General features: G+C 53.4%; 7 protein-coding genes across 7 annotated transcripts, besides 1 other annotated feature; 4 read left to right on the top strand and 3 right to left on the bottom strand.

Moving 5' to 3' along the window:
- Nucleotides 1-547: 547 nt before the first annotated feature.
- CLUP02_05188 (ubiquitin-conjugating enzyme) lies at nucleotides 548-1,600 on the top strand (the record flags this gene model as incomplete). The annotated part of the gene is made up of 4 exons (XM_049284196.1): nucleotides 548-558; nucleotides 646-797; nucleotides 859-1,043; nucleotides 1,130-1,600. The coding sequence occupies 4 exons, from the start codon at nucleotides 548-550 to the stop codon at nucleotides 1,598-1,600; spliced, it is 819 nt and encodes a 272-aa protein (XP_049141339.1).
- Nucleotides 1,601-2,428: 828 nt separating this feature from the next.
- CLUP02_05187 (TBC domain-containing protein) lies at nucleotides 2,429-5,170 on the bottom strand (the record flags this gene model as incomplete). Its single annotated transcript, XM_049284195.1, has 1 exon — nucleotides 2,429-5,170. The coding sequence occupies one exon, from the start codon at nucleotides 5,168-5,170 to the stop codon at nucleotides 2,429-2,431; it is 2,742 nt and encodes a 913-aa protein (XP_049141338.1).
- Nucleotides 5,171-8,579: 3,409 nt separating this feature from the next.
- Nucleotides 8,580-12,296, top strand: CLUP02_05186 (uncharacterized protein; the record flags this gene model as incomplete). The annotated part of the gene is made up of 15 exons (XM_049284194.1): nucleotides 8,580-8,840; nucleotides 8,921-9,134; nucleotides 9,216-9,351; nucleotides 9,413-9,568; nucleotides 9,670-10,143; nucleotides 10,191-10,318; nucleotides 10,394-10,484; nucleotides 10,541-10,568; nucleotides 10,627-10,796; nucleotides 10,858-10,914; nucleotides 10,982-11,032; nucleotides 11,088-11,160; nucleotides 11,250-11,320; nucleotides 11,357-11,697; nucleotides 11,788-12,296. 15 exons carry the CDS (start codon nucleotides 8,580-8,582, stop codon nucleotides 12,294-12,296), a joined length of 2,760 nt encoding a protein of 919 aa, XP_049141337.1.
- Nucleotides 12,297-12,332: 36 nt separating this feature from the next.
- Nucleotides 12,333-13,118, top strand: CLUP02_05185 (uncharacterized protein; the record flags this gene model as incomplete). The annotated part of the gene is made up of 3 exons (XM_049284193.1): nucleotides 12,333-12,412; nucleotides 12,655-12,767; nucleotides 12,838-13,118. 3 exons carry the CDS (start codon nucleotides 12,333-12,335, stop codon nucleotides 13,116-13,118), a joined length of 474 nt encoding a protein of 157 aa, XP_049141336.1.
- A 1,040-nt stretch (nucleotides 13,119-14,158) lies between these two features.
- CLUP02_05184 (uncharacterized protein) lies at nucleotides 14,159-14,620 on the bottom strand (the record flags this gene model as incomplete). Its single annotated transcript, XM_049284192.1, has 1 exon — nucleotides 14,159-14,620. One exon carries the CDS (start codon nucleotides 14,618-14,620, stop codon nucleotides 14,159-14,161), a length of 462 nt encoding a protein of 153 aa, XP_049141335.1.
- A 2,208-nt stretch (nucleotides 14,621-16,828) lies between these two features.
- Nucleotides 16,829-16,912: a sequence feature (Short protein (CLUP02_05183, UQC79703.1) was converted to a misc_feature.).
- Nucleotides 16,913-18,285: 1,373 nt separating this feature from the next.
- Nucleotides 18,286-19,235, top strand: CLUP02_05182 (aldo/keto reductase; the record flags this gene model as incomplete). Its single annotated transcript, XM_049284191.1, has 2 exons — nucleotides 18,286-18,783; nucleotides 18,840-19,235. 2 exons carry the CDS (start codon nucleotides 18,286-18,288, stop codon nucleotides 19,233-19,235), a joined length of 894 nt encoding a protein of 297 aa, XP_049141334.1.
- Nucleotides 19,236-19,457: 222 nt separating this feature from the next.
- On the bottom strand, nucleotides 19,458-20,048 carry CLUP02_05181 (HIT domain-containing protein; the record flags this gene model as incomplete). The annotated part of the gene is made up of 1 exon (XM_049284190.1): nucleotides 19,458-20,048. The coding sequence occupies one exon, from the start codon at nucleotides 20,046-20,048 to the stop codon at nucleotides 19,458-19,460; it is 591 nt and encodes a 196-aa protein (XP_049141333.1).
- Nucleotides 20,049-20,291: the final 243 nt, after the last annotated feature.

Genomic DNA, 20,291 nt, shown 5'->3' with positions numbered 1-20,291 from the left:
GCTGGAAAGGACCTGTTGCGTGTATAATAAAGCGTGGTATAAAAGGGTCACCAGTCCAGAGAGTGTCATTGTCGCTACGATGTTCCATCTTAATGCAAGTAGTCCATGTGTGCAACTCCGAATCTAGACGTTCAAAGACTGTAATTCACTTGAAGCGAGATCTTGACGCCCCAATGAGATGGAAGATGTACTAGATAATCGATATCAGTAATGGAATGAACACAAAAAGGGTTGAACTCGAGGCATCTCATGGCTGAGAGTGCTGTCTGCTCGCACAAGTCAATTGCTTGTCAAAATATTGGTAGTAAGTATTTTGTCTTTATATCACTGAGATTGGCCCATTAGACAACCACTTGGATAGTAAGCCCATAAAGCAGGCTGAAGAACAGGAGTATGAAGGATAGTTGGCCATTGATGCATAGGCTCTGCTTTTCTCAAGTCTCCGGTACCTGAATGAATCTCGATTCCCTGATGCCTCAGTTAAATAGTGGCGCCGTGTGAGTCTTTACCCCGCTGCGTCACTACCTTACCTTGAGCTGGGCTCATAATGAGTGTAAGGTAAGGAAGGTAAGAAGAACCGCCCTTGGCACTGCGACGCTCCGGCCTGGCTGCCTCTGACCTCACCCCACCACGCCTCTGAGGCAGCTACCCCGCCATCGGCCGAGACACCAAGCTGACTAGGTACGTACTTTTCCACCCCGAAGCAGAACACCACTGCCAATCTGGAAACGACATCGTCGCCAACATCATCACCAACCTCGACACTCTGTCTGCCATTTCTGCTACCAGTATCCGGCGTGCGGAACTGCCTGAAAATCTAGCAGGATAGTTCTCCTCCCAAACGTTATCAGTCGACAGCTCTTCCACCCTCCAAAGCCCCACCATTCAGCTATTTTTCGAGAGCTTACAACCTTGAGGGTTCCCGGTTCCCACTCGGCAAAGCTCACCGATCACCTACCCAAACTCAGTCCCAGCATCAACACTCCAGAATACACAACCAACACGCAATATCGCCCATCATGTCGAGCAAGCGCATCGCCAAGGTATACCAAACTCCCTCCCGCAACCCCCAAATCCTCCCCTACAAACCACCACCATCCTTGACTAACCCCCGAAACCACACGCGCAGGAACTAACCGAAGTCACCACCACCCCTCCCACGGGCATGACAATCACCCTCGCCCGCGACTCCGACCTCCACGCCTGGCACGTCTCCCTCACCGGCCCCGAAAACACCCCCTACGCAGGCGGCACCTTTGCCGTCCTCGTCGACCTCCCTAAGGACTACCCCTTCAAGGCCCCCGTCGTCAAGTTCGCCACCCGCATCTACCATCCCAACATCACAAACGACGCCAACGGCAACATCTGCCTCGGCATGCTCAAATCCGAAAACTGGAAGCCCGCCACCAAGCTCGCCGCCGTCCTCGAGGCCGTCCGCTCCCTCCTCGTTGAACCCCTGCCCGACGACCCCCTCGAGGCCCGCATCGCCGACGAGTTCAAGAATAACCGCCCCGAGTTTGAGAAGAATGCAAAGCAGTACGTCACGCGCTACGCAAAGGGCCCGGCTAGCTTTGCCGCCTCTGAAGCGCCTGCCAAATGAAGCGAGCATCATGGCCAGGTATAGCACGATGTGCGTAGTGTCTTCTCAGCCACGGCGGGGCAGAAGAGGACGTAAGCACGACCAGAACACTACAAGAGCTCTACAGAGAATGACGAAGTTCCTGGGGTTCCCAATCATTTTGTTCGAGTGACTCAGGCAAAGAATATGAAAAACGGCGGCGTTGGTCGGTCCAGACAGTGAGCATTACCGGCGTTGGGGAGATGGGATTTCAAGTTGTTCCATGCTTTTCTCATGGATTTGGAATAGTCTCTAGACTTTCAGAGGGCATGAGCAGAGCTTTGGCAGCCAACAACCGATCCATTGCGTGGATCGGTAGTCTGGACTGTCCCATATTGTGCACTTTATCTAGGACGGCGTTCATATTAGATTGTTACAGGACGCTGAATCAAATCACTCATCATCACCTCCTGGAATGGGCATAATGGCATTGTGATCATCTGAATACTCGAAGCGGTGCTCATAACAGCTTTTTAGAGAAACGAATAGCACCAGTTATGAAGACTCGCAGGAATCAAGGGGCACAAAGAAAAGGCTTGAGCATTGTGTGATGCTAACAGACATCATATCTACAACTTGGTGAGACTGTTCTTCACCCGTTCGGGCACTTCCTCCACATATGTTCTATGCCGAACCAAAAATCCAATATGCTAGGGGCGTAACCGCGCCGCCCTCTTCTAGAATGATATCCGTTTTCGCTTCCCAATGGTGCCGCATGCCATGTAGTCATTACCCTTGAAATGCAAATATTCCCTCAAACGCCGTGGCTTAATGCATGCATGCAACTTTTGTTCCTCCTCTGTGGCGGGCTCACGATACCTCTGCTGATCTGCCCAGCCTCCTACGTCCAAAAATGGTGCCTTTTCTACGGACCTCGCCTTCGGCTTCCGTAGCGTTGGCGCTGTCCACAGCGCCTGCGTACGTGGCGGCTCTTTGATGCTCCGTCTGGACTTTTACACGCCGTTCTTCCCGCTGCGTATCGATTGTATCTTGGCTGATGTGCCCAAAACCGTTGCGGCGCTTGAAACAAGCCTCCATTAGTGCATTGGCGTCCAGCAGCTTGCGAGGCATAGCCTGGATCACGGAAAACATCTCCATGGGATCCGTGACAGATCGAACCTCGTTTTCTCCAAGCTTGAAGATAGCCAAGGCAATGCGGAAAAGAGTCTTGGAGCCTTCGTAAAAGATGACGTCCCATACACGCAATGTGCTCTCAATAGGCAGGGTGCCAATGAAACAGCTCATAAACCACGCCGTCATGCAAAGTGTGATGGGGGGGAGACGGTTGGACGAGATGCTGGGTTGGTTCTTTCTTCTGACCCTCGGCTTTTTCACTGGCTTTGCCGGCCTCGCTGCGTTCGGGTCCCCTTCCATATCGTCGCCAATCTTGGCCCAGACAGCAGGCATGGACTCCCTAATGGCATTCATCAAGACACCAAGGTCCACCTTGGAGCCTTCGAGGCTCATCTCGTGGGTGCCGGGTAGGTATAGGCGAGTGATGACATTCAACAGCCAGAAGGCCTTTTCTTCCGAGTCCATGAACAGAAGGAGCAGGCCAGCGAGGAAGTTGAGACTTTGGCAGTATCCGATGCGTGGGTTGTAAATAGCAAATGCGTGCAGGACCCGTCTCAGGGAAGTGATAATCACAGGCTCATTCTTGGCATCGCTCTCGGAGTCGTCCGTTGACTGAATGTCCCGAGTTGGTTCCGTGTTTGGCTTCGACGCCATGCTTGCAGGCTTGAACTTGACGTTGTCCGGGAATGTCCGGTGAAGATCTCGCTCAATAGCCTCGACGTCGATGTCTTTAGCCTTCTTCTGCAGGAGAGTATCGTATAGACCTGAATGTTTTGCCAAAATGGCGGGGCCTCCTGCATAGTAAAACCAGGCAGCACCTCTCCACTCCGGCGGAATGCCTTTCCGCACAAAACGTTTCGCCTTCGCACTATGGGGAGGGAATCGTTCAGGTTGGTTCGTCATCAGTCCACTTTCCTTCATGAACGTAGTCCATTTCTTGCGCCGTCGGTCGAGGTAGTCAGAGTAACCCTTGTCCCAGGCATCATACTGTTTCCTGGTGATGTGTTGGTTGGCCTTCTTGAAGCCATATCGGTCTCGCGCGCCTGGGTCCTCGATCTCGACCGGCTCGAGATCTACGGCCGTTCGCCCAGAAGAGGTTGATGGGCTGTTCAGCTGCGGTGGCGTAGCTGGTGTGTCGGCCTGGAGAGACTTCGCAGAGTCTCGCTTCTCATTAGTATCTTTATTATCGTCGTTTCGATCATAGTCCGTCAAGCCGAGCTCCTTTGGCAAAGATGCTGGGTATTCGGATACCCTGAACATCTCGGTCGATTCGCGAACAATTGTGTCCGAAGTCGGGACAGTCAATGAGGTAGCGGCGGCTGCGGTCAATGGTTGACTCAGAGCCTCCAACATTCTCGTGTTCCGCCTGTTGATCTCCGCCGCCGGAACGGGACGCACGTCGTCGTCGTCGTGGTCTTCGGGGCTCGAGTCATCTCGGAAGCCCTTTTCGTACATCCCCATAACGTCGTCGACACTAAGTTCCTCCCCGTTAGCGTACAGCGATGGAATCGAGCTATTCTTGGTGAGAACACTGCTTCTTTCCGTCACGTACGTTCCCTGTGCACTGGACGCAGTCATCTGAGATCTGTAACTCGATCTCATCTCGTCTTCACCACTCATCCATGGTGCCTCCCTGGCATATGTAGATAGGCCAGAGCTCGAGCTGTCGACACGACCGTAGGCCATTGGAGGACGGGTGAGGCCTGACGGAGGCGGGGCACTTCGTAGACGAGAGGGGGCGCGAGGTTCATAGAGGTCACCTCCCGATGCTGGAATCGAGGCAAACGTCGAGGCCGACCTTGCAGATGATCCGGACTGACCCCGTGGCCGCGGCCATGCTTGATGGTGCGAATTGGGGTCAGAACGCGGCTCTGAAGGAGAGTATGTGGCCCGAGGTCGGTATGAGTCTTGTATCGGTTGCTTGATGCTCGGCCTTCTCGGGCGAGAGAAGTTGTCGACCTGCATGGTGTCGATCGAGGAACGGTCGTCTTCGTCGTACGGGATCGGGGATCTGATCGAGCGAGCGGCTCTGCTTGTCCATTCGTCGGCGCTCAAGTCGTCGTCAAGGTCATGACCCGGCCTCGGTGCCAGCGAGGGGAACGTAGGGGAGGAGGGGTAGTGCTGGGCGGAATCATAGGTAGGACGTCGAGGGGATTGAGGCTGCGACTGGGGGTTCGTCGAGTTTTGTTGCATCCCAAAATTGCTCGAGTTATTGGCGAGCGAGTCCCAGCGAGGAGGGGACGTGGGCAAGGGATGTGCATGTGGTGGGTAGGCTGCTGGGAAGTCGGAGTTGGGACGCTCTGGAACGTCAGAAGTTGAGATGGGTTTCGGATGGGTCCGCCTTGAAGCATAAATACCGAATTGGCGATGCTTCATGCTATTCTGGCGCTGGACGGTAGGGTCCTGATCCGCCATGGCTCCGGGGGTGATCTGGGCGTCGGGATGGCCAGAGTCCGCTGCCATGGCCATGAGGGTCATCGTGGCTGACTCCCCGGGCCGTTATATGGCAGCAGCAAGTTTTACTCGAGCAATTGGATTCGCAGAGAACGCGTTGAGACTGCAAGTGACGGTGTTCCTTTGCGGGTCTCTTTGTCGGCAAAGAAGTAGTTGATTGTAACTGGTGTTACGATAGCAAAGTCAAGTATCTGTAATGGTTTTGCAAGTTGATTGTGGTAGGGCAGTCAAAAGCGTTCCTGACGATAGCATTGCGGCACATGCATAAACCTTGCGTTTGGCAGCAACCCTCTTTGAATAGTCTCAGCAAGTCGCGACGGGTATTGGTCGGGCGGGGCTGGTTCCAGTGGTTGATCGCTGCTGGTAGCCGGGATATGGCGGGATGAAGAACGGTCGGTGCGAATGTGGTGCAGAAAAAAGGGTGACTATCGGGACGAGTCAAGCAAGGAATGGCAGGTTTCCAGCGTCACAGGGCGTAGGAGACGAGGTGACACCCTGAGTACAGTTCATGCGCATGCGCATGCAAACTGGGGGCTGGATGTAAGGGGTGAAGTTGGACGTCAGAGATCGACCAACGGCTGAGTCAATGGGCGTCGTTTGAGCTGGGAGGTAGCAGGCCGGGAGTTGCGAAACAACAGATGCAGAGAGCCGGCGACGAGGCGCTCAGGCAGGTACAGACGGATTAATTGCAGATGTAGTAGATTGTCGTCGTCTTTCGCCGTGGTCGGCAAAGTGAGGAGAAAGCAAGGGAGCGGTATCCGATCCGGGTGGTGCGGTAGGCTGGCACGCTGGGTAGTATTGTGGTGTTGTGGCAGGTCTCCAGTGCTCCTCTGAAAGTCCCCAGTCGGCCAGAGATATTGGATTAGATTGGACAAAAGGATGGTGGTTGGCGGAAGTGTTTTGGGGGGTGACCTGAATCTCCTTTGGGGGCGGATGCCTGTTGTCGCAGATGAAGATGCTAAAACTGAAGCGAGCGTTTGGACCCAGACGGGGGCGTCGTCATTGGTTCAAGCCCAGAACGGGAACATGAAAACAAGAAAGAAAGAAAAAAAAAAGAGGACTTGTCGAAGGTCGAGAAACGATGACGGGATCCCTCAAGGGTTCCAGTCCCCAATTGTGCAAGGCGTTGGTCTCCTTCTTTTTGTTTTGGTGGCACTGAAAGTATCAGGGCGAGTTGGGCATTCGTGGCGGCGCCAAGTCTGAAGTATCTCGGAGACGAAAGGGCGATTGACTCGTGCGTCAGATTTTGGGCGACGCTGCCACGAGGTAGAAGCAAAGAAAGAACGGCGGTCGGGTATCGGAAACGGTTGGTGATTGGTTACTCTTTGACAGACGGATCGTCTCAGTATCGTGCAGTCAGAGTGCGAGTAGGTTGAAATACGGTCGAGAGTGGCCGAGCGATGGAACGAATGGGAAGTTTGCGGTGCTCTGCTTGGCACCTTGAGGAGAAGTAGACAGGAAAGAAAGTGCAAGACAAACCGAAGTCCCAGGTGAACGAACGGACGGGATGAGAAGAAAGAGGAGAGAGGAAAAGGGAAAGAAAAAAAAGATGTTGAAATTCGGGCCAATTGCGCCGACGAGAAGCGCGGCGTCGGATGCCGAAAAAAAACGGGAAACAATTTTAGAAGGAGGCAAGGAACAACCAGGGCTGCATCAAGGAGGGAAAGAGCCGCTAGAAACAACGACGAGGAAGCTGCCCTGGGTTGATGTCGCTCTTGCTGTTGGCGTTGTAGTCTGCACTGATGGTGGATTAAGAAAGAGGAAGGAGCGATTGGATGCCAGTGCGGACGCAAGTTGCAGGTGCAGCGGGCGGGAAGGTGCAAGTGCAGGTGCAAGTGCAGAAGTAGGTCCCTCAGCAGACAAATGCAGGAAGGTGCAGGAAATAATTAGGTAGTAGTACAAGGTAAGGTAAAGTAAGGTAGAGAAGGAGGGATGGGAGGGAAGGGAGGAACGAGCCACAAAGATGATGGAAGGTGAAGACGAGAGACGACGACAGCAACAATGGCCAAAAGAACAAGGAAGGAAAAGACGACTGAATAAGATGAGGAGATTGGATAGACTTGGATCGTCCTCGCTTTCCCCTTGCTCTCTCGCTTGTCCTTCGCCTGACGTGGTCACTCCCTCGGTATCATAATCCCTAACGTCTGGAAATTCAATATGCTCATCCACCAACTTCTTTTTTTGTGAAGCGGACGGACCATCAGAGAATACGCCAAGGCAATTTGTTATCAAATTCCAACCTTCCGCTTATGATGGTGAGCAGACACCTCAATCTCTACCTTTCTACGCTGCTCGTATGCTTACTTACCAAGTTACCACTGAACAGGGACACCTACGCCATAATACTCCGCAACATACGGAGTATCCGTACTGACATTGAATCTATTCTATCCGTACGGTCGCGGGAGCGGACACTGAGAGATAGCCGCCAGCGCCGAAGGGTTGCAATTAACATGGAATGGAGTCAGTTATCCACGTCTTCCTCCTACCGAGACCGAGACTAGGACCAAGACCAAGATCCAAAAAACCAACAGCCAACATGAGCCCCCTCGCAACGACACAGATTGATTAAAGACGGTGAGAGAAGAGAGTCAGTCAGAGCTGGTGCCAGCGCCACTTTTGCAGCCCATCCTCGACTCTTGTTTCCCCCAAATCGTCGCTTCTCACAAGCTTCCAGGCGTACTTTGTACAGGTGCTGAGAAAATCTCATCAATCCGATTCATCACTCCATCCATATCGTCACCAAATTTCGCACACCTGCTACTAAGGACCAAGGTGCCATCCTTCCCCGCAGTCACTCGTCAATCATCTCTCAGCATTCCACCTAAGCCTGGTCAAGTCGGTCGGCGCCTGTTTCCAAGGCCCCATGTCGCCCTGGTCGCCCATGTCCACGGTCCTCTTCTTCCTGGTCACGTCCCCGTTTCTTCCTTCGAGAAGCAGAATCCATCAACTCGGGATGTGGCTCTTGGACAAGAGTACCTGCATCTGCCACCAAATTCACCTGATGGCATGTGTACCGTCGTCTCATGTTTCTTCCAGCGGGTTTCTCGCCTCCCTTGCATCACCCGCGCCCAATAACACCCTGGGTGTTATTATTACAGCGCCTTGACCATTTCCCTGCCTGGCTCGCGCATCCGGAACGTACAACAATATTTCGATATGACGCCCACTCACGAGTTGGCGAGAAGGGAAAAAATCGATAGCGACAGGGTACCTACACAGGCACAGGGAAGAACTTTACCCAACCCTTAAGGTCTGGACAGGGGAAACACGGGCGGTGGGTGACTTCGATAAGCACTCTCATGGCATGGTGTCGCATTATTGACCCTCGTTCACAGGTATCCGTACTCGAGGACCAGGGAGTAGCAACACGACCTTATCGATATCTCATACATATCCGAACGAACATGCGTACTTCGTGCCGTTGGATGCCATGGAGACACCAAAGTCAGAGGAACAAGACCAACTCTCACCACCAGCAAACGCCGCAACGTCCCGATATCAGTCGCTGAGACGCAACGCAACCGCTTGCAGGGGGCTCAAGCAGCGCCGTTACCTGCAGGGGCCAGTGAACAAGGCCTGTCTCCTGTCCGGCGCCGGCGGCCCTTCCCACTGGGACAGTTTGGGGCCGGCCCTCCACCTTAGGCTTGCTGGCTATTCCACTTCGCGGGAAGAGGGTTTGCTAGTGCCCCTGGTGCCTGAAGCTATTCCCAAACGAGTATTCATCATCCACTGCCCAATCACTTTACAATTTCCCGGCCCAGGGCCCGGTAGCGTACCGTAACGATCCTCACTGGCCGACTCTCCCTCTTTGAGCCGTCTCCCAGCGAAAATCTGCACCGCCATCGTCATTTTCAGCTTGATGATCCATTCTCTTCTATGGAGTACTCCGTATGCATCAGGCAGGAGAGGCTCTGTTTTCCTCAGGTTTTTCTTTCTCAACCCGTCGTGCTTTGGACCCAGAAAACGCCGTTGGCAGGGCTCTCTGGTCTCTACTAATTTCTTTTTCTCTCATGACCCTATTCTGCTACTTTTCTCCATTTGGAGATGCTTTCTGTTTGACAACCAGTTATGGAATGCGGACCGACTAAACGGTCTTGGGCATTTTCTTTTCCCGCCAACAGCATGGCCTTGGCTTCGGTTAGGATTGCTTCTCATTGTGCCAAGTTCAATGGCGAAGGAGACTCTCACTCGAGAGAACAGAGGTCATGTCCCAAGTAAGATGTTTTCATTCAGCAAAAGTACCCTAGATGCTCTCCCACGAAGCCTTCGGTCCTTCGCCGCTAGGAGGGACAACGGGTACCAATCTGGCGGTTCTCATGCATATCACTACCAGCGGGCATGCATCATCCCTTCTCACGCCGGCCGCTACTACATTGATCTCGATCATCGGCTCCATCACAAACAAGGCATGGAGAAGTTGTTCTCGTTTATTTTCTCGCTTCGCCTCGCCCGAATTCCATCTCGATCCTCGTGACAGAGCACTCGAGCTTGAGAGTTGAGGGTTGAAATTCCTGTTCCAGTTTTCTTACCTGTTTCTTTCGAGCAATCAAGACAATCCATCTTCACACGCTGCCCCGCTCCAGTACGAACACAAAGTCACAAACACTATCTGCTATCGCGCAATTCTCTAGGCCGCCATCTTCCGCGCATCGCCGACGTGTCATCGATGGACACTTTCGGCGGCTGCTCCGATGGGCGAGTCCAGCCCAGATGCCTCCAAAGTTCATCATACCTCTCCCTTGGGCCTTGGCTGAAGCTATGCCAACTCCGAAATGTTTCCGGAGAGCCGGATACTACCCAACTTTCTCAGTAGACTCCACAACCATACACACCATAAGCATAGTCAGGAACGAGCTCGGCCATCTCAGGAACACGCAGAGCACTGGCCACGGAAAACGTTCAGCCCATATCTCTTCGGGCTGTCCCGTCCCCGAGCTTTCTATAACCTCTTTCTGTTGCCGTTATGGCTTTCCCTTGCCTCGGACTATCGACACGTCAGCCAATTAAAGATATCAGATCGGCAATGTCTCATCCTCCCTAGAAACACCATGAGGGGAACCTTCAACCTTTGGACTAGTCAGCTTTGTGGTCCAACTACGGAGTACCTACTGCCAAGAGGCAACTCTTTCTTTTTCCAACTCTCGGTCATCCTACCCGAGCGGCTAATAGGTAAGTAGCTATGATCTTGCGACAAACCGATAAGAGATAGAGGAAGGAACACTTGTTGCCCGTCACCGTCGGTAGCACCCGCCAAACATGATGGGCAAAATCAGCAGGCGAATGGTGGGTGCTTTGAAGCCTTGCCGCCTGCTTCTCACACTTTTACACAACCCTTGTCGGTTTAGGATGCAAGTCGCAACCAGTGCTGAGTAGCACGTGTTGGCAAGTCAGGACAGCCTCTGCAGCATGGGAGCACTTTGTGAGTGTGGTCACACGTCACGTACGCGACGCGCTCTTCTGCCAGTATGGCGAAGCAGCTCATATCTCTCCTTTCGGATCCGCCCTTCTTGGAGGATCCCTTCCAGTCATTGTTGACTCAATGGACGGACTCGCTACCTTTTCCATATCTCTCAGTCTGTCAATTCTACGTCAGCTCGACTACGGCATGCGCTGGTCTTAAGGACATTCGCTATCGAGCCTCAAGGCTGTAAGTGCAGACTTGAGCAAAGAGTCCGGTCAGGCGTCTGCCAAGCAGTGACGGATTAAAGACGGAGCGGAATTGCCTTTGCGACCCGGATGGACTGGAGTCACTGGACGGGGCTTAGGTTGGTACTTGGACTCGGGAGTCTAGTGCACGTGATGACGGCGTTCATGACGTCCCGTTCCGGGTAGAATCACGTCAGCGTGCGGTCAGCTATCATGGTTTACTCCTTCACACCAAGGGTGTGTACACATCGAGAAATTGCTAGCGATTGAGGACTGCCATTGGCTTTCCCAGCTACAACTTTCAGCTACGGATACGGCTTTTGATTGACACAGGGGGACACCAGCAGCAACCGAGAGCAACGCAAGTTGGAGGCAGAAAGGGGGAAGACTGAGAGAGGGATATTGGGGAGGACTCTGGGCGGGAAGAGGGGAGGGCTCTCTTCTCTTCTCTGAGGGCACAGGATCGGAGCTTCGTCTTCTTCTCTCCCACCTCGGTGATGCTGCTGCTTGCTGCACGCACCTTAGGTCCGGGCAGGGATGGTGATGCTGTTGCTTCCCCAGAAAGGTCCGAGCTCCTCCTGCTCGACGGACCAACCAGAGCGTCAGACTCCGAGTTCGAAAGCTGACCGTCGACCAACTTGCGCCGCGCCAGTCTGCTTGGTTCCCTGTTTGGATCTTCCACCCAACCCCGATTCCTCCGCGCACGCCTACGTTCACGCCCGCGCCGCCCGCGCACCCTCGCCCTCGCGCGATTCTCTTTCTCTCTCCCGTCTCTTGCGCTCACGTCTCTCCAGTCTCCCCGTCCGCTGGTCGTCTCGTCTCGTCTTTCTCTCTCTCTCTCCCCTCAGTCGCCGGCTTGCACCCCCCGACAATCGACTCGAAGCTCCCCCAGCCACCCTTCAGTCCTCCACCCATCCATCCACCTTTGGCCTCCCTCCTCTCAGTCCTGGCCTAGTTCTTGTCTCTGGGCCTGACTGGGTGACTGGGTGAAGCGGGACTGGGTGTTGCTCCGGCTCAAAGTCTCTGGCACTTTGTTCCTTGGGACCTACAGGCTTTGGCTCTTTACCTTACTACCTCCGGCCGGCTCTGCCTCGCACACGCTCCCTCGCAAACAGTATGGCACAAGGCGCACCACGGAGCTGAGAGAGGGAGCTCCCCTACCCCCCTCCTCAGTCCTCACTCTCTTGCGCACCGCAACGCACCACACCGCACCACACTGCCTCGCACTCTCCCTCCTCTCTTCTCTTCCTCGCGCCCGCCCATTGCGCTCCCAGAGAGCCAGAGCTACCACCAGTCGACTCGCACCCACCCACCTTTGACCTTGCCCCGTCCTCCCCCCATAGCTTTCCTTGCGCCAACCTACCTACCTTGCCTACCTTTCGTCCTGGCCATCCCCCAACTCTCTCTCTCTCTTCTCTCTTTACTTCTCCTACATATCTCTCTCTCTTCCCATCCCTCTCTTGCTTGTCTCCTACTGAAATCTCATCCCGAGACAACCTAACACACCCAATTGAACCCTCCGGAGCTTCATCACACAATGTCCACCCGCAAGAGAAAGCAAGAAGAGGAGGAGGAGCTTGTCTCCCTTCCCGATGACGACGGTGAAGAGGAAGAGGAGTAAGTCGTTCCTATCCTGCCCGTGCCGTCGACCTTCTTCGAGAGTAGTAAACATCGAGTGATGTTTCTACTCCGACCTCGAACTTGTACGCGCAGACAGAGCGTTCTTGTCATTGAAGCTCCAATATTGTCATAGCTATGCGCCGGGCCCATCCAGGGTTCTGGAAGCATTTTCGCGTACACAGCCGCTGTCCGGCATACCATCTCCCTCAACCACACAACTAACAAGGCTCGCCCATCAGGTATGAATCAGAGGAAGACGGAGAGGAGGGTGATGACGACGTCGAGGAAGAGGAGGAAGACGAGGAGGAAGAGGGAGATGCCGAGGAAGACGGAGACGCCAACGGCGTAGACGGTAAGCCCGCTCGACAGCGCCCTATAAGCCAATACATCTAGGACAGACAGCTAACGTGCAGGACCCACAGAGAAAGCTCCTCCATCGAAGAAGCGGAAGACCGAGACCGCTGCCACGGATGATGCGGCCGACGCTGAAGAGGCCGCCGATGAGGAGGAAGAGGCTGAAGACGAGCCCGAGGGTGAAGACAACGCTGAAGAAGAGGAAGAGGAGGCCGATGCCGACGAGGAGGCTGCCAACGGCGTCGAGGACGCTCCGGCCAAGGGCGATGTCAAGGCTGCTGAGGCACCTGCTGCTACCAACGGTGATGCCGCTAAGGCTGTTGCTGCTGGCGGCGACGCCGAGGAGTAGAGTCGTCGTGTGTTCTATATAGCAGTATCAATCTTATACTTAAACTCCATCGGTCCTTTCATGTGCGGCTATCGGTTTGTCGAGTGATCGATTATGGTGTAAGAAGGGGTGTCTCAACAGCATCCTACTTTTATGGCGTTTCCTCCGTGATGTGATGCGATGCACCTTCATCCGGGATGTTCTGTCAATGACAATCTGATGTAAATCAACATCTTCTGTACGCGATGTAAATACCTATGAGCTGTTTTCAACTTGCGACAGAATGCGACAGTCTTCAGCAATGGCCCTCACATGCCAACCACTTGGGTCGCTCTGAGCGCACGGATGTAGTTCGTTTCGTGTCCTTTCCTTCGGACTGAGGGGGAAACTTTGGGAACATTTGCGTCGAGAGAAACCCCAAAGGTAGGACCAGCAATTCGGGGGACAAGATGTGAGATATTCTTCATTCATTTTCTATAGATTGGGTGTCAATTGAGATGCAGACATACCCGATACCCGACACCTACTCGGCCTGCTCTTTTTCGCGCCTACTTGCACCTACCTTATCCAATGAAGTATGACTCCCCCTTTTCCAACCCTTTTCGAAGAAAGATGTTGGTCCTCTGTATGTGCGTGCTCCCTGGTTGGTTTGATTGCCGAGTGCAGGAGAAGATGGGTGCTGACTGGCCGCATAAAAGGTCCCCGTCGGCCTTTTGAGCGACGTTCGATTAGGGGGGGCCAGTCTTGGGGGCTAAAAAAAGGGCCGGGCCTTCCGTTCGGCTTCTCGGCTGAGGGTTGGGTTCCGGGGATCCGCTCACGATGGGCGGGAGGGGGCCGGTCGGCCGGGGGGTTGACATCTTCGGCTGCGGAAAAGGAAGAGAGAGAGCGAGGGAAAGGGGGAAAAGGCTGGCATCTCGCGACGGGAGAATTCTCGCCATCGTCGATGAACGAATGGGTCATTCGCTGTGCGCGCCACTTTTGCCAACCAGAGTGCTTGCTAGCACAAAAGGCAAAAGATACATGCAACACCGGGCATTCGCCGGTCGTCTCCGACCCGACTACTACTCCGGCCCTCGCTGGTTTATCGATAGGAGAGCGGACGGGATCCCGAGTTCTCCAGTGGGTGTGGTCGCATGTGCTGTGTCAACGGAGTGGCGATGCTCAAATTGGTGGAGGTTGGTGGTGAGGCGATGGAGAAGGGTTTCCAGCCTGGGCCTGAGTGGTTCCTGGATTCTATGGGTATTGAATGACATAGAAAAGCTGACTGGTTGCAGCTTGGTTCGGCAGATGTTCGAAACCTCGTCCATTACTGTAGTGGTCATTGGCGGGCTTGCGAACCTACTTTTCGCTCGGCGTTCTCCCTGTTCACTCTCGATCAATACAGAACAAAAACTTGATAACGAGTACCGATGAAGCAAAGACTTCCAGTAGAATATGGGGAGCAAGGCGTGCTTGATGATATGGACGTTCGGCGGCCGCGGCATAACAAGGCAAGGCTCCGGTTTCCTCGTAGATAACTTCATGATTAAGAGTCACCAGCTAAGGGCCCTGTAAATCATTCTATCTGCCTCTCGCTCACATGACCATTCAAAAATTACATGTTTCTGTCACTAGAAACACAAAATGACAGCGAATAGTCCGAAAATCACAAGCTCTTGAGCGTTTGGAACTCGATACTGACTAGATTATGTGCGGTCCAACGTGGTCATTATTTTTGAGTTTTGCTACTTATTTGAGCAGGATCCCGCTCAAAACTCTTGGTATTTCTACCACGCAATGTACAGCTCGCTCGACTCATCAGGCAAGATGTATCTAGACGAATTGCCCTTAGAACCACATACAAAACGCTGAAACCTGGTGGCACGCCAGAGTTCCCGCACGACATTCGGCTCCAACTCTCGGAGAATACGTTCTCAGTATTCGTATAAAAGCACTAGTAAAGAGTATTGTAATAGCAAGTTTATCTTACGTTCTATAGTGTCCATAGGTCTGCGCAAGTGTTTGGGAGTCCAAGAATATCTCGTAGGATCCACCGGAGAATGCATCCTACGAGAATGTATATTTCTTACTGCTTCATAGTGGTATTACCTTCCGATAATACTATAGCATTCTACATCTCTTAGACTGGGCCTATTCTATATAGAATACTCTATCAATAGTCTTAGAAAACGAGAGCCACTAGACTACCTAAGTGCCTGTATTTCTAAAATTTGTTCATGTTCTTGTATGCTATCAGTGAGCATGTGCTTTTCCTATGTGATCAGAGTGGTGGTAAATGCTTAGGAGCGTCTCATAGTGGCTAGAGCGAGGGTTTATAGACATTGTTTTGCGTACTATGTGTGAGGTTGAAAAGAGGAGAAGATGATGGGTAGAGATAAGGTGATGTTGTCAAATGCCTTCTGAATATCGATGAGCCCGATAGGACGAAGGTAGCCTGTCTCTCAAGTCCCATTACCGCCTGCTTACCCCTCCTTGCCTTGTCCACCCGGCATACCCAGCAAGTAACATCACCGCAAGCGTAGCCAGCAGCCTCTGCCTGTTGATAACCTCCCATTGTCGCCCTGCTACCTAAGGGGCGTTTACTTCCATCACCTGCAAGCAAGCTAGCTCCTCCCAATGATGCTGGCCGTCTCAGTCAGTGGATAGACTACTTCCGATTTTTCCTACATCAGCTGGAAAAGAGACCACAGTACATGGCGCAACATGTACCATGATGAACAACCCCTAGCACTAGAACGGGGTGGCTTGAATGAAGCGAGCAAGGGTACATCAGTAGATTCGTGCCGAGGCTTGTATTTGGCTAGACGGGGCAGGGGCTAGCTAGATGTATTCTGAAGCAGGCCTGGTCTCTGCGTATTGGGTAGCCAGTCTCTGTCACGGCTGAGTAGACTTCAACGGCAAGCAATGTACGATGAAATGGACCTTACCAGCCTAAGCCAGTATCCAGGCTGTAATCAAAGGCGCGTTGTGATGAAACAATTGATCAAGCAGGCCACACTTACCTCAATGACTCTGCCGACTTGATACCGTAATCGGCTACGGATACATCGAGTCCATTCCGGTAAGCTCATCTCATTCGACGATCACGCCACTGATGGGGTCAGTTGGGTACCTCGAACCGGGACAATCTGGGCATTGCCGAATGAACTATCCGGCTGAAGGCGATCGGCCCGAGTCTCGGGGATCTAATGTGACGTTGTGCTTAAACCAACTACATATCGTTGTGTCTTATATTCCATGTGAAGCATTGCTTGATTACTCGCCATCGACTCGTCCTGACATTTGACCAGCTCTTGTAAGAGGCCTTGGTAGAAGGCTTGGTATCACTCATGAGAGATGATAGCAGTGACCGGCAGTACCTCAGACCAGGTACGTCTTTCATAACCACGTTTAATGGATCAAAGTCTTGGATTATGGTCATTGCCAGAGAGAGAACCTTTACAACAGGGATAGACAGAGCGGCTTCGATATGGGAGATGAAGTGTGACGGTTACTGGCTCTCTGAGAGCCAAATCTGCGCTCGCATCTTCACTCAAACGACGGGAAGCGCTTGGAGACTTGGTCGACTTCGTCTATAGTCTTGCGCAATAGTAATAAGATAGAGCAAAGTATGAAACAAGAAGAGGCTTGGAATGTTGAGAAAACGTGAGCAGAAGAGGGGGGAAGAAGCCAGAGGGGATGAGCTCCTTTCCATAGTATTCTAGCATATTCTTTCTTCACATCATTATTCTTCAAGAAAGAAGAAACAACACAAGTGTCACAGAATGTAAAGAGTCGTGGCAAGGTGGGGGATAGTTGGTTTCCTGGCAAGACATTCGTGCGGCTGCAGTGGTGCGCAAAAGAGACGCCAGGTCTGCGCCCAGGTTCCGCAGGCCCGGGAACTGGGCGTCAGAAGTCCACAACTAGATGCGCATTGAATTCAAGATTATTATGACAATGTGGTAGTCGGCGCATATGTGACGTCCTGGCGTCCTGTTGGCCCGGCAGAGTCGACGTCAACGGGGCGAGTGTGGATTTTATGTGAAAGGGCATGTCGAAAAAAAAGGTTATGGCGCGTCGGTGTACATTTGCCCGGTACCAGCGACGCGGATTGGGACGGGTAACAAGCGGTGCCAATCAGGCGTGTTGGAAACGAAACGGCTGACGGTGACTAGGTCCAGGCTGGCTTGGGTTTCTCTGCTCGGCGCGAATCCCCCGGCCGCGTCTTTATTTCTTGTATCTTTGCCCCTCTATGTACTCGCCCCGCCGAGTTGTCAATGACACAGTGAGAGTAATGGAGGCATATGGCATGGATTCCTCTCTCGATGTGTAAGAGGGGGTAACGGACCGAGAGATAGAGGGCTGGAGGAAGATTCAACTGGTAGAACTGCTCCCTCGGGGATAGCGGCACCACGGCAGGAACCAAACTGCCACATCTAACAGGTAAAAGATCCAATGATACAGACAAGTAAAAGAAGGTACAAGACGACAGAAACACAAACGCTGGAAGCGGATAGGCTGGCGGGTCACAGGTCGGCAAGTGCCCGCGCCCCGGCGCATTTAGGCGCATCCAACGCGCATAGAAAATAGAAAAAAAAGAGAGAGAAAGATACAACCCCCGGTCCCCCGTTGCTCCTGCGTCATTCCCAGGCGCACACGAGGTGGGGGGAGGGGCAACTTTGTGCTCCGTACTCTCTGTGGAGGGGGCAGGATCAGGGGTTGGCGGGGGCCAAACAACTCAATGGACTGGACCTTCCTCTCCTTCACCACCTACCTCGTGTACCTATCTACCTATGTAGAGAGAGGGAAGGAGAGACAGGAGAAATAGATACCTCGCGCTTAGGAGCGTTATCTACCGAACGCAAGTACTCCGATTGACACTAACCTCACCTTCCACACTTACACAGCACTTCAGGTACTAAGTAGAGTACATGGCGGGTAGATAGGTAGATAGATATGCGACCAAACAAAAAAGGCCAGGTGCAAAGGATACCGAGCTCATTAGGTATCATCTAAGTCATAGCTTCCAACTGCCTGCTTACATGATTTCCCGCCGTCTTGATCACATACAAAAGAGCTCTCCCCCATCCCTTCCCGAAGAGTCTCTTGCTATTCCACGATAACTCCTCTCTCTTCTCATATTGAGTCTTTTACTTTCTATTCCAAGATACCCCCGACTCTATAGTCTACACCTCAAACACTGCCCAAAATGTCCCAGACCTCCCGCACCTTCACCCTCAACACGGGTGCCAAGATCCCCGCCATTGGCCTGGGAACCTGGCAGTCCGGCCCCAACCAGGTCAAGCTCGCCGTCGAGGCTGCCCTGAAGAACGGCTACCGCCACATTGATACCGCTTTCGCCTACCAGAACGAGAAGGAGGTCGGCGACGGCATCATTGCCTCGGGCGTCCCCCGCGAGCAGATTTGGCTCACCACCAAGCTCGACAACCCCTGGCACAAGCGCGTCCCCGAGGCCATTACAAAGTCCCTCGAGAACCTCCAGACCGACTACGTCGACCTCTACCTCATGCACTGGCCCTCCAGCACCGACCCCGACGACCTCAAGAAGCACTACCCCGACTGGGACTACGTCGACACCTGGCGCGAGCTGCAGAAGCTCGTCGACACCGGCAAGGTCAAGAACATTGGTGTCTCCAACTTTGGCCTCACCCACCTCGAGCGCCTCCTCAACGATCCCTCCACCAAGGTATTTCCCTTTCTCTTGGACTTCTCCAGAACTGTCCGTACTAACAATAGACCCAGATCGTCCCCGCCGTCAACCAGATCGAGCTTCACCCCTGCAACCCCTCCCCCAAGCTCCTCGACTACTGCAAGTCAAAGGGCATCCACGCCACCGCCTACTCGTGCCTGGGCAGCACCGACTCACCTCTTTACACCAACCAGACTCTCCTCGAGATTGCAAAGTCCAAGGACCGCACTCCCCAGCAAGTCCTCCTCCAGTGGGGCTTGGCCAGAGACGTCAGCGTCATCCCCAAGTCCGTCTCTGAGGGCCGCATCAAGGCCAACTACGACCTCGACGGTTGGTCCCTCACCGATGACGAGTTCAAGAAGATCTCCGCCATCTCCGACCGCTTCAAGGTCTGCGACGGCACCTTCCTTCCCGACGGTGTCAAGGTCTTCTTCGGCGATGATGAGTAAATGTTCAGTCCGGGTAGCAGTGTAATGAGTGAGAAAAAAGTGGTGGACTCACATAATGAGTTTAAAAAGAAACGAAACAACGCTACGGCGTGATAAGACATGCTGCTACGCATAGGCAGCTAGGACATGATAGTCCTTGATATACATGAAATGAATAAACGAATCTTTTTTAAAAAAAAAAGAAGCAAAAAACTCTTCGTCGCACTCATCAAAACCCGCCCATCAAAGTTTCGGCTTGTGCTTCTCTTCCCTCAAGATATCAGCCACGTTCTCCCGCAGCTCCTTTGCAAAATGCTCCGCGTCCTCATCGTCCAGCTCTTCCCTCCGGCCCCGCCCAAACATGGTGAAGCTCTCGCTATACCGCCCGCTCGCGCGGATCTCGGGTCGCGGAATGAGGTGGAAGTGCATGTGCATCACGACCTGCGCCGCCGCGGCTCCGTTGTTCTGCACCACGTTCCAGTCCTCCACGCCCGTCGTGCGCGCCAGGGCGTTGGACAGCACGCGCAGGTACCGGCCCATCTCGGCCGACTCGTCGGGCGAGGCGTCGGTGAGTTTCGGGCGGTGGGCGCGCGGGCAGAGGAGAAGGTGGCCGCGGGATAGCGGGAGAATGTCGAGAAAGGCGATGAGGAGAGGCGTGGAGAGGACGACGAAGGCGGGCGTGGGGATGCGGTTTGGGTCGAGGGTCGAATTGTCGCCTTCGTCTTGTGGGGGTTTGGAGGGGTCGTAGGGAGGGTATTCTGTTGCGATTACGCAGAACGGGCATTGGCCTTCTGGGTGGGATACGCCCGCGTCGAATTGGGAGTTTGGTGTCATGATGGGGTGGTCGGGGGCGGTATCGTGTTTTTTGTGGTTGTGTGGAAAGCCGGGGAGAGCTTTGGCATTATCGGGGGTGTAGATGTGTTGGGGGAGTCTAGAAACGCCCGCTGCGTTGTCTGGTGTCGTCGCTTTGAAAGTATTACAGAGTTCGAAGGAATTCTATCAGACTAGTGAGGAAAGAACCGAAATCTAGAGGGCGATGCGAAAGACGCGAGGTTTGTTGGACAAGCTACGGCGTCC

Source organism: Colletotrichum lupini, chromosome 3 (assembly GCF_023278565.1).
Source record: "Colletotrichum lupini chromosome 3, complete sequence".
NCBI classification, from domain to species: Eukaryota; Fungi; Ascomycota; class Sordariomycetes; order Glomerellales; family Glomerellaceae; genus Colletotrichum; species Colletotrichum lupini.
The sequence above is the reverse complement of the archived record's forward strand: the minus strand, read 5'-3'. Positions and strand labels throughout refer to the sequence as shown.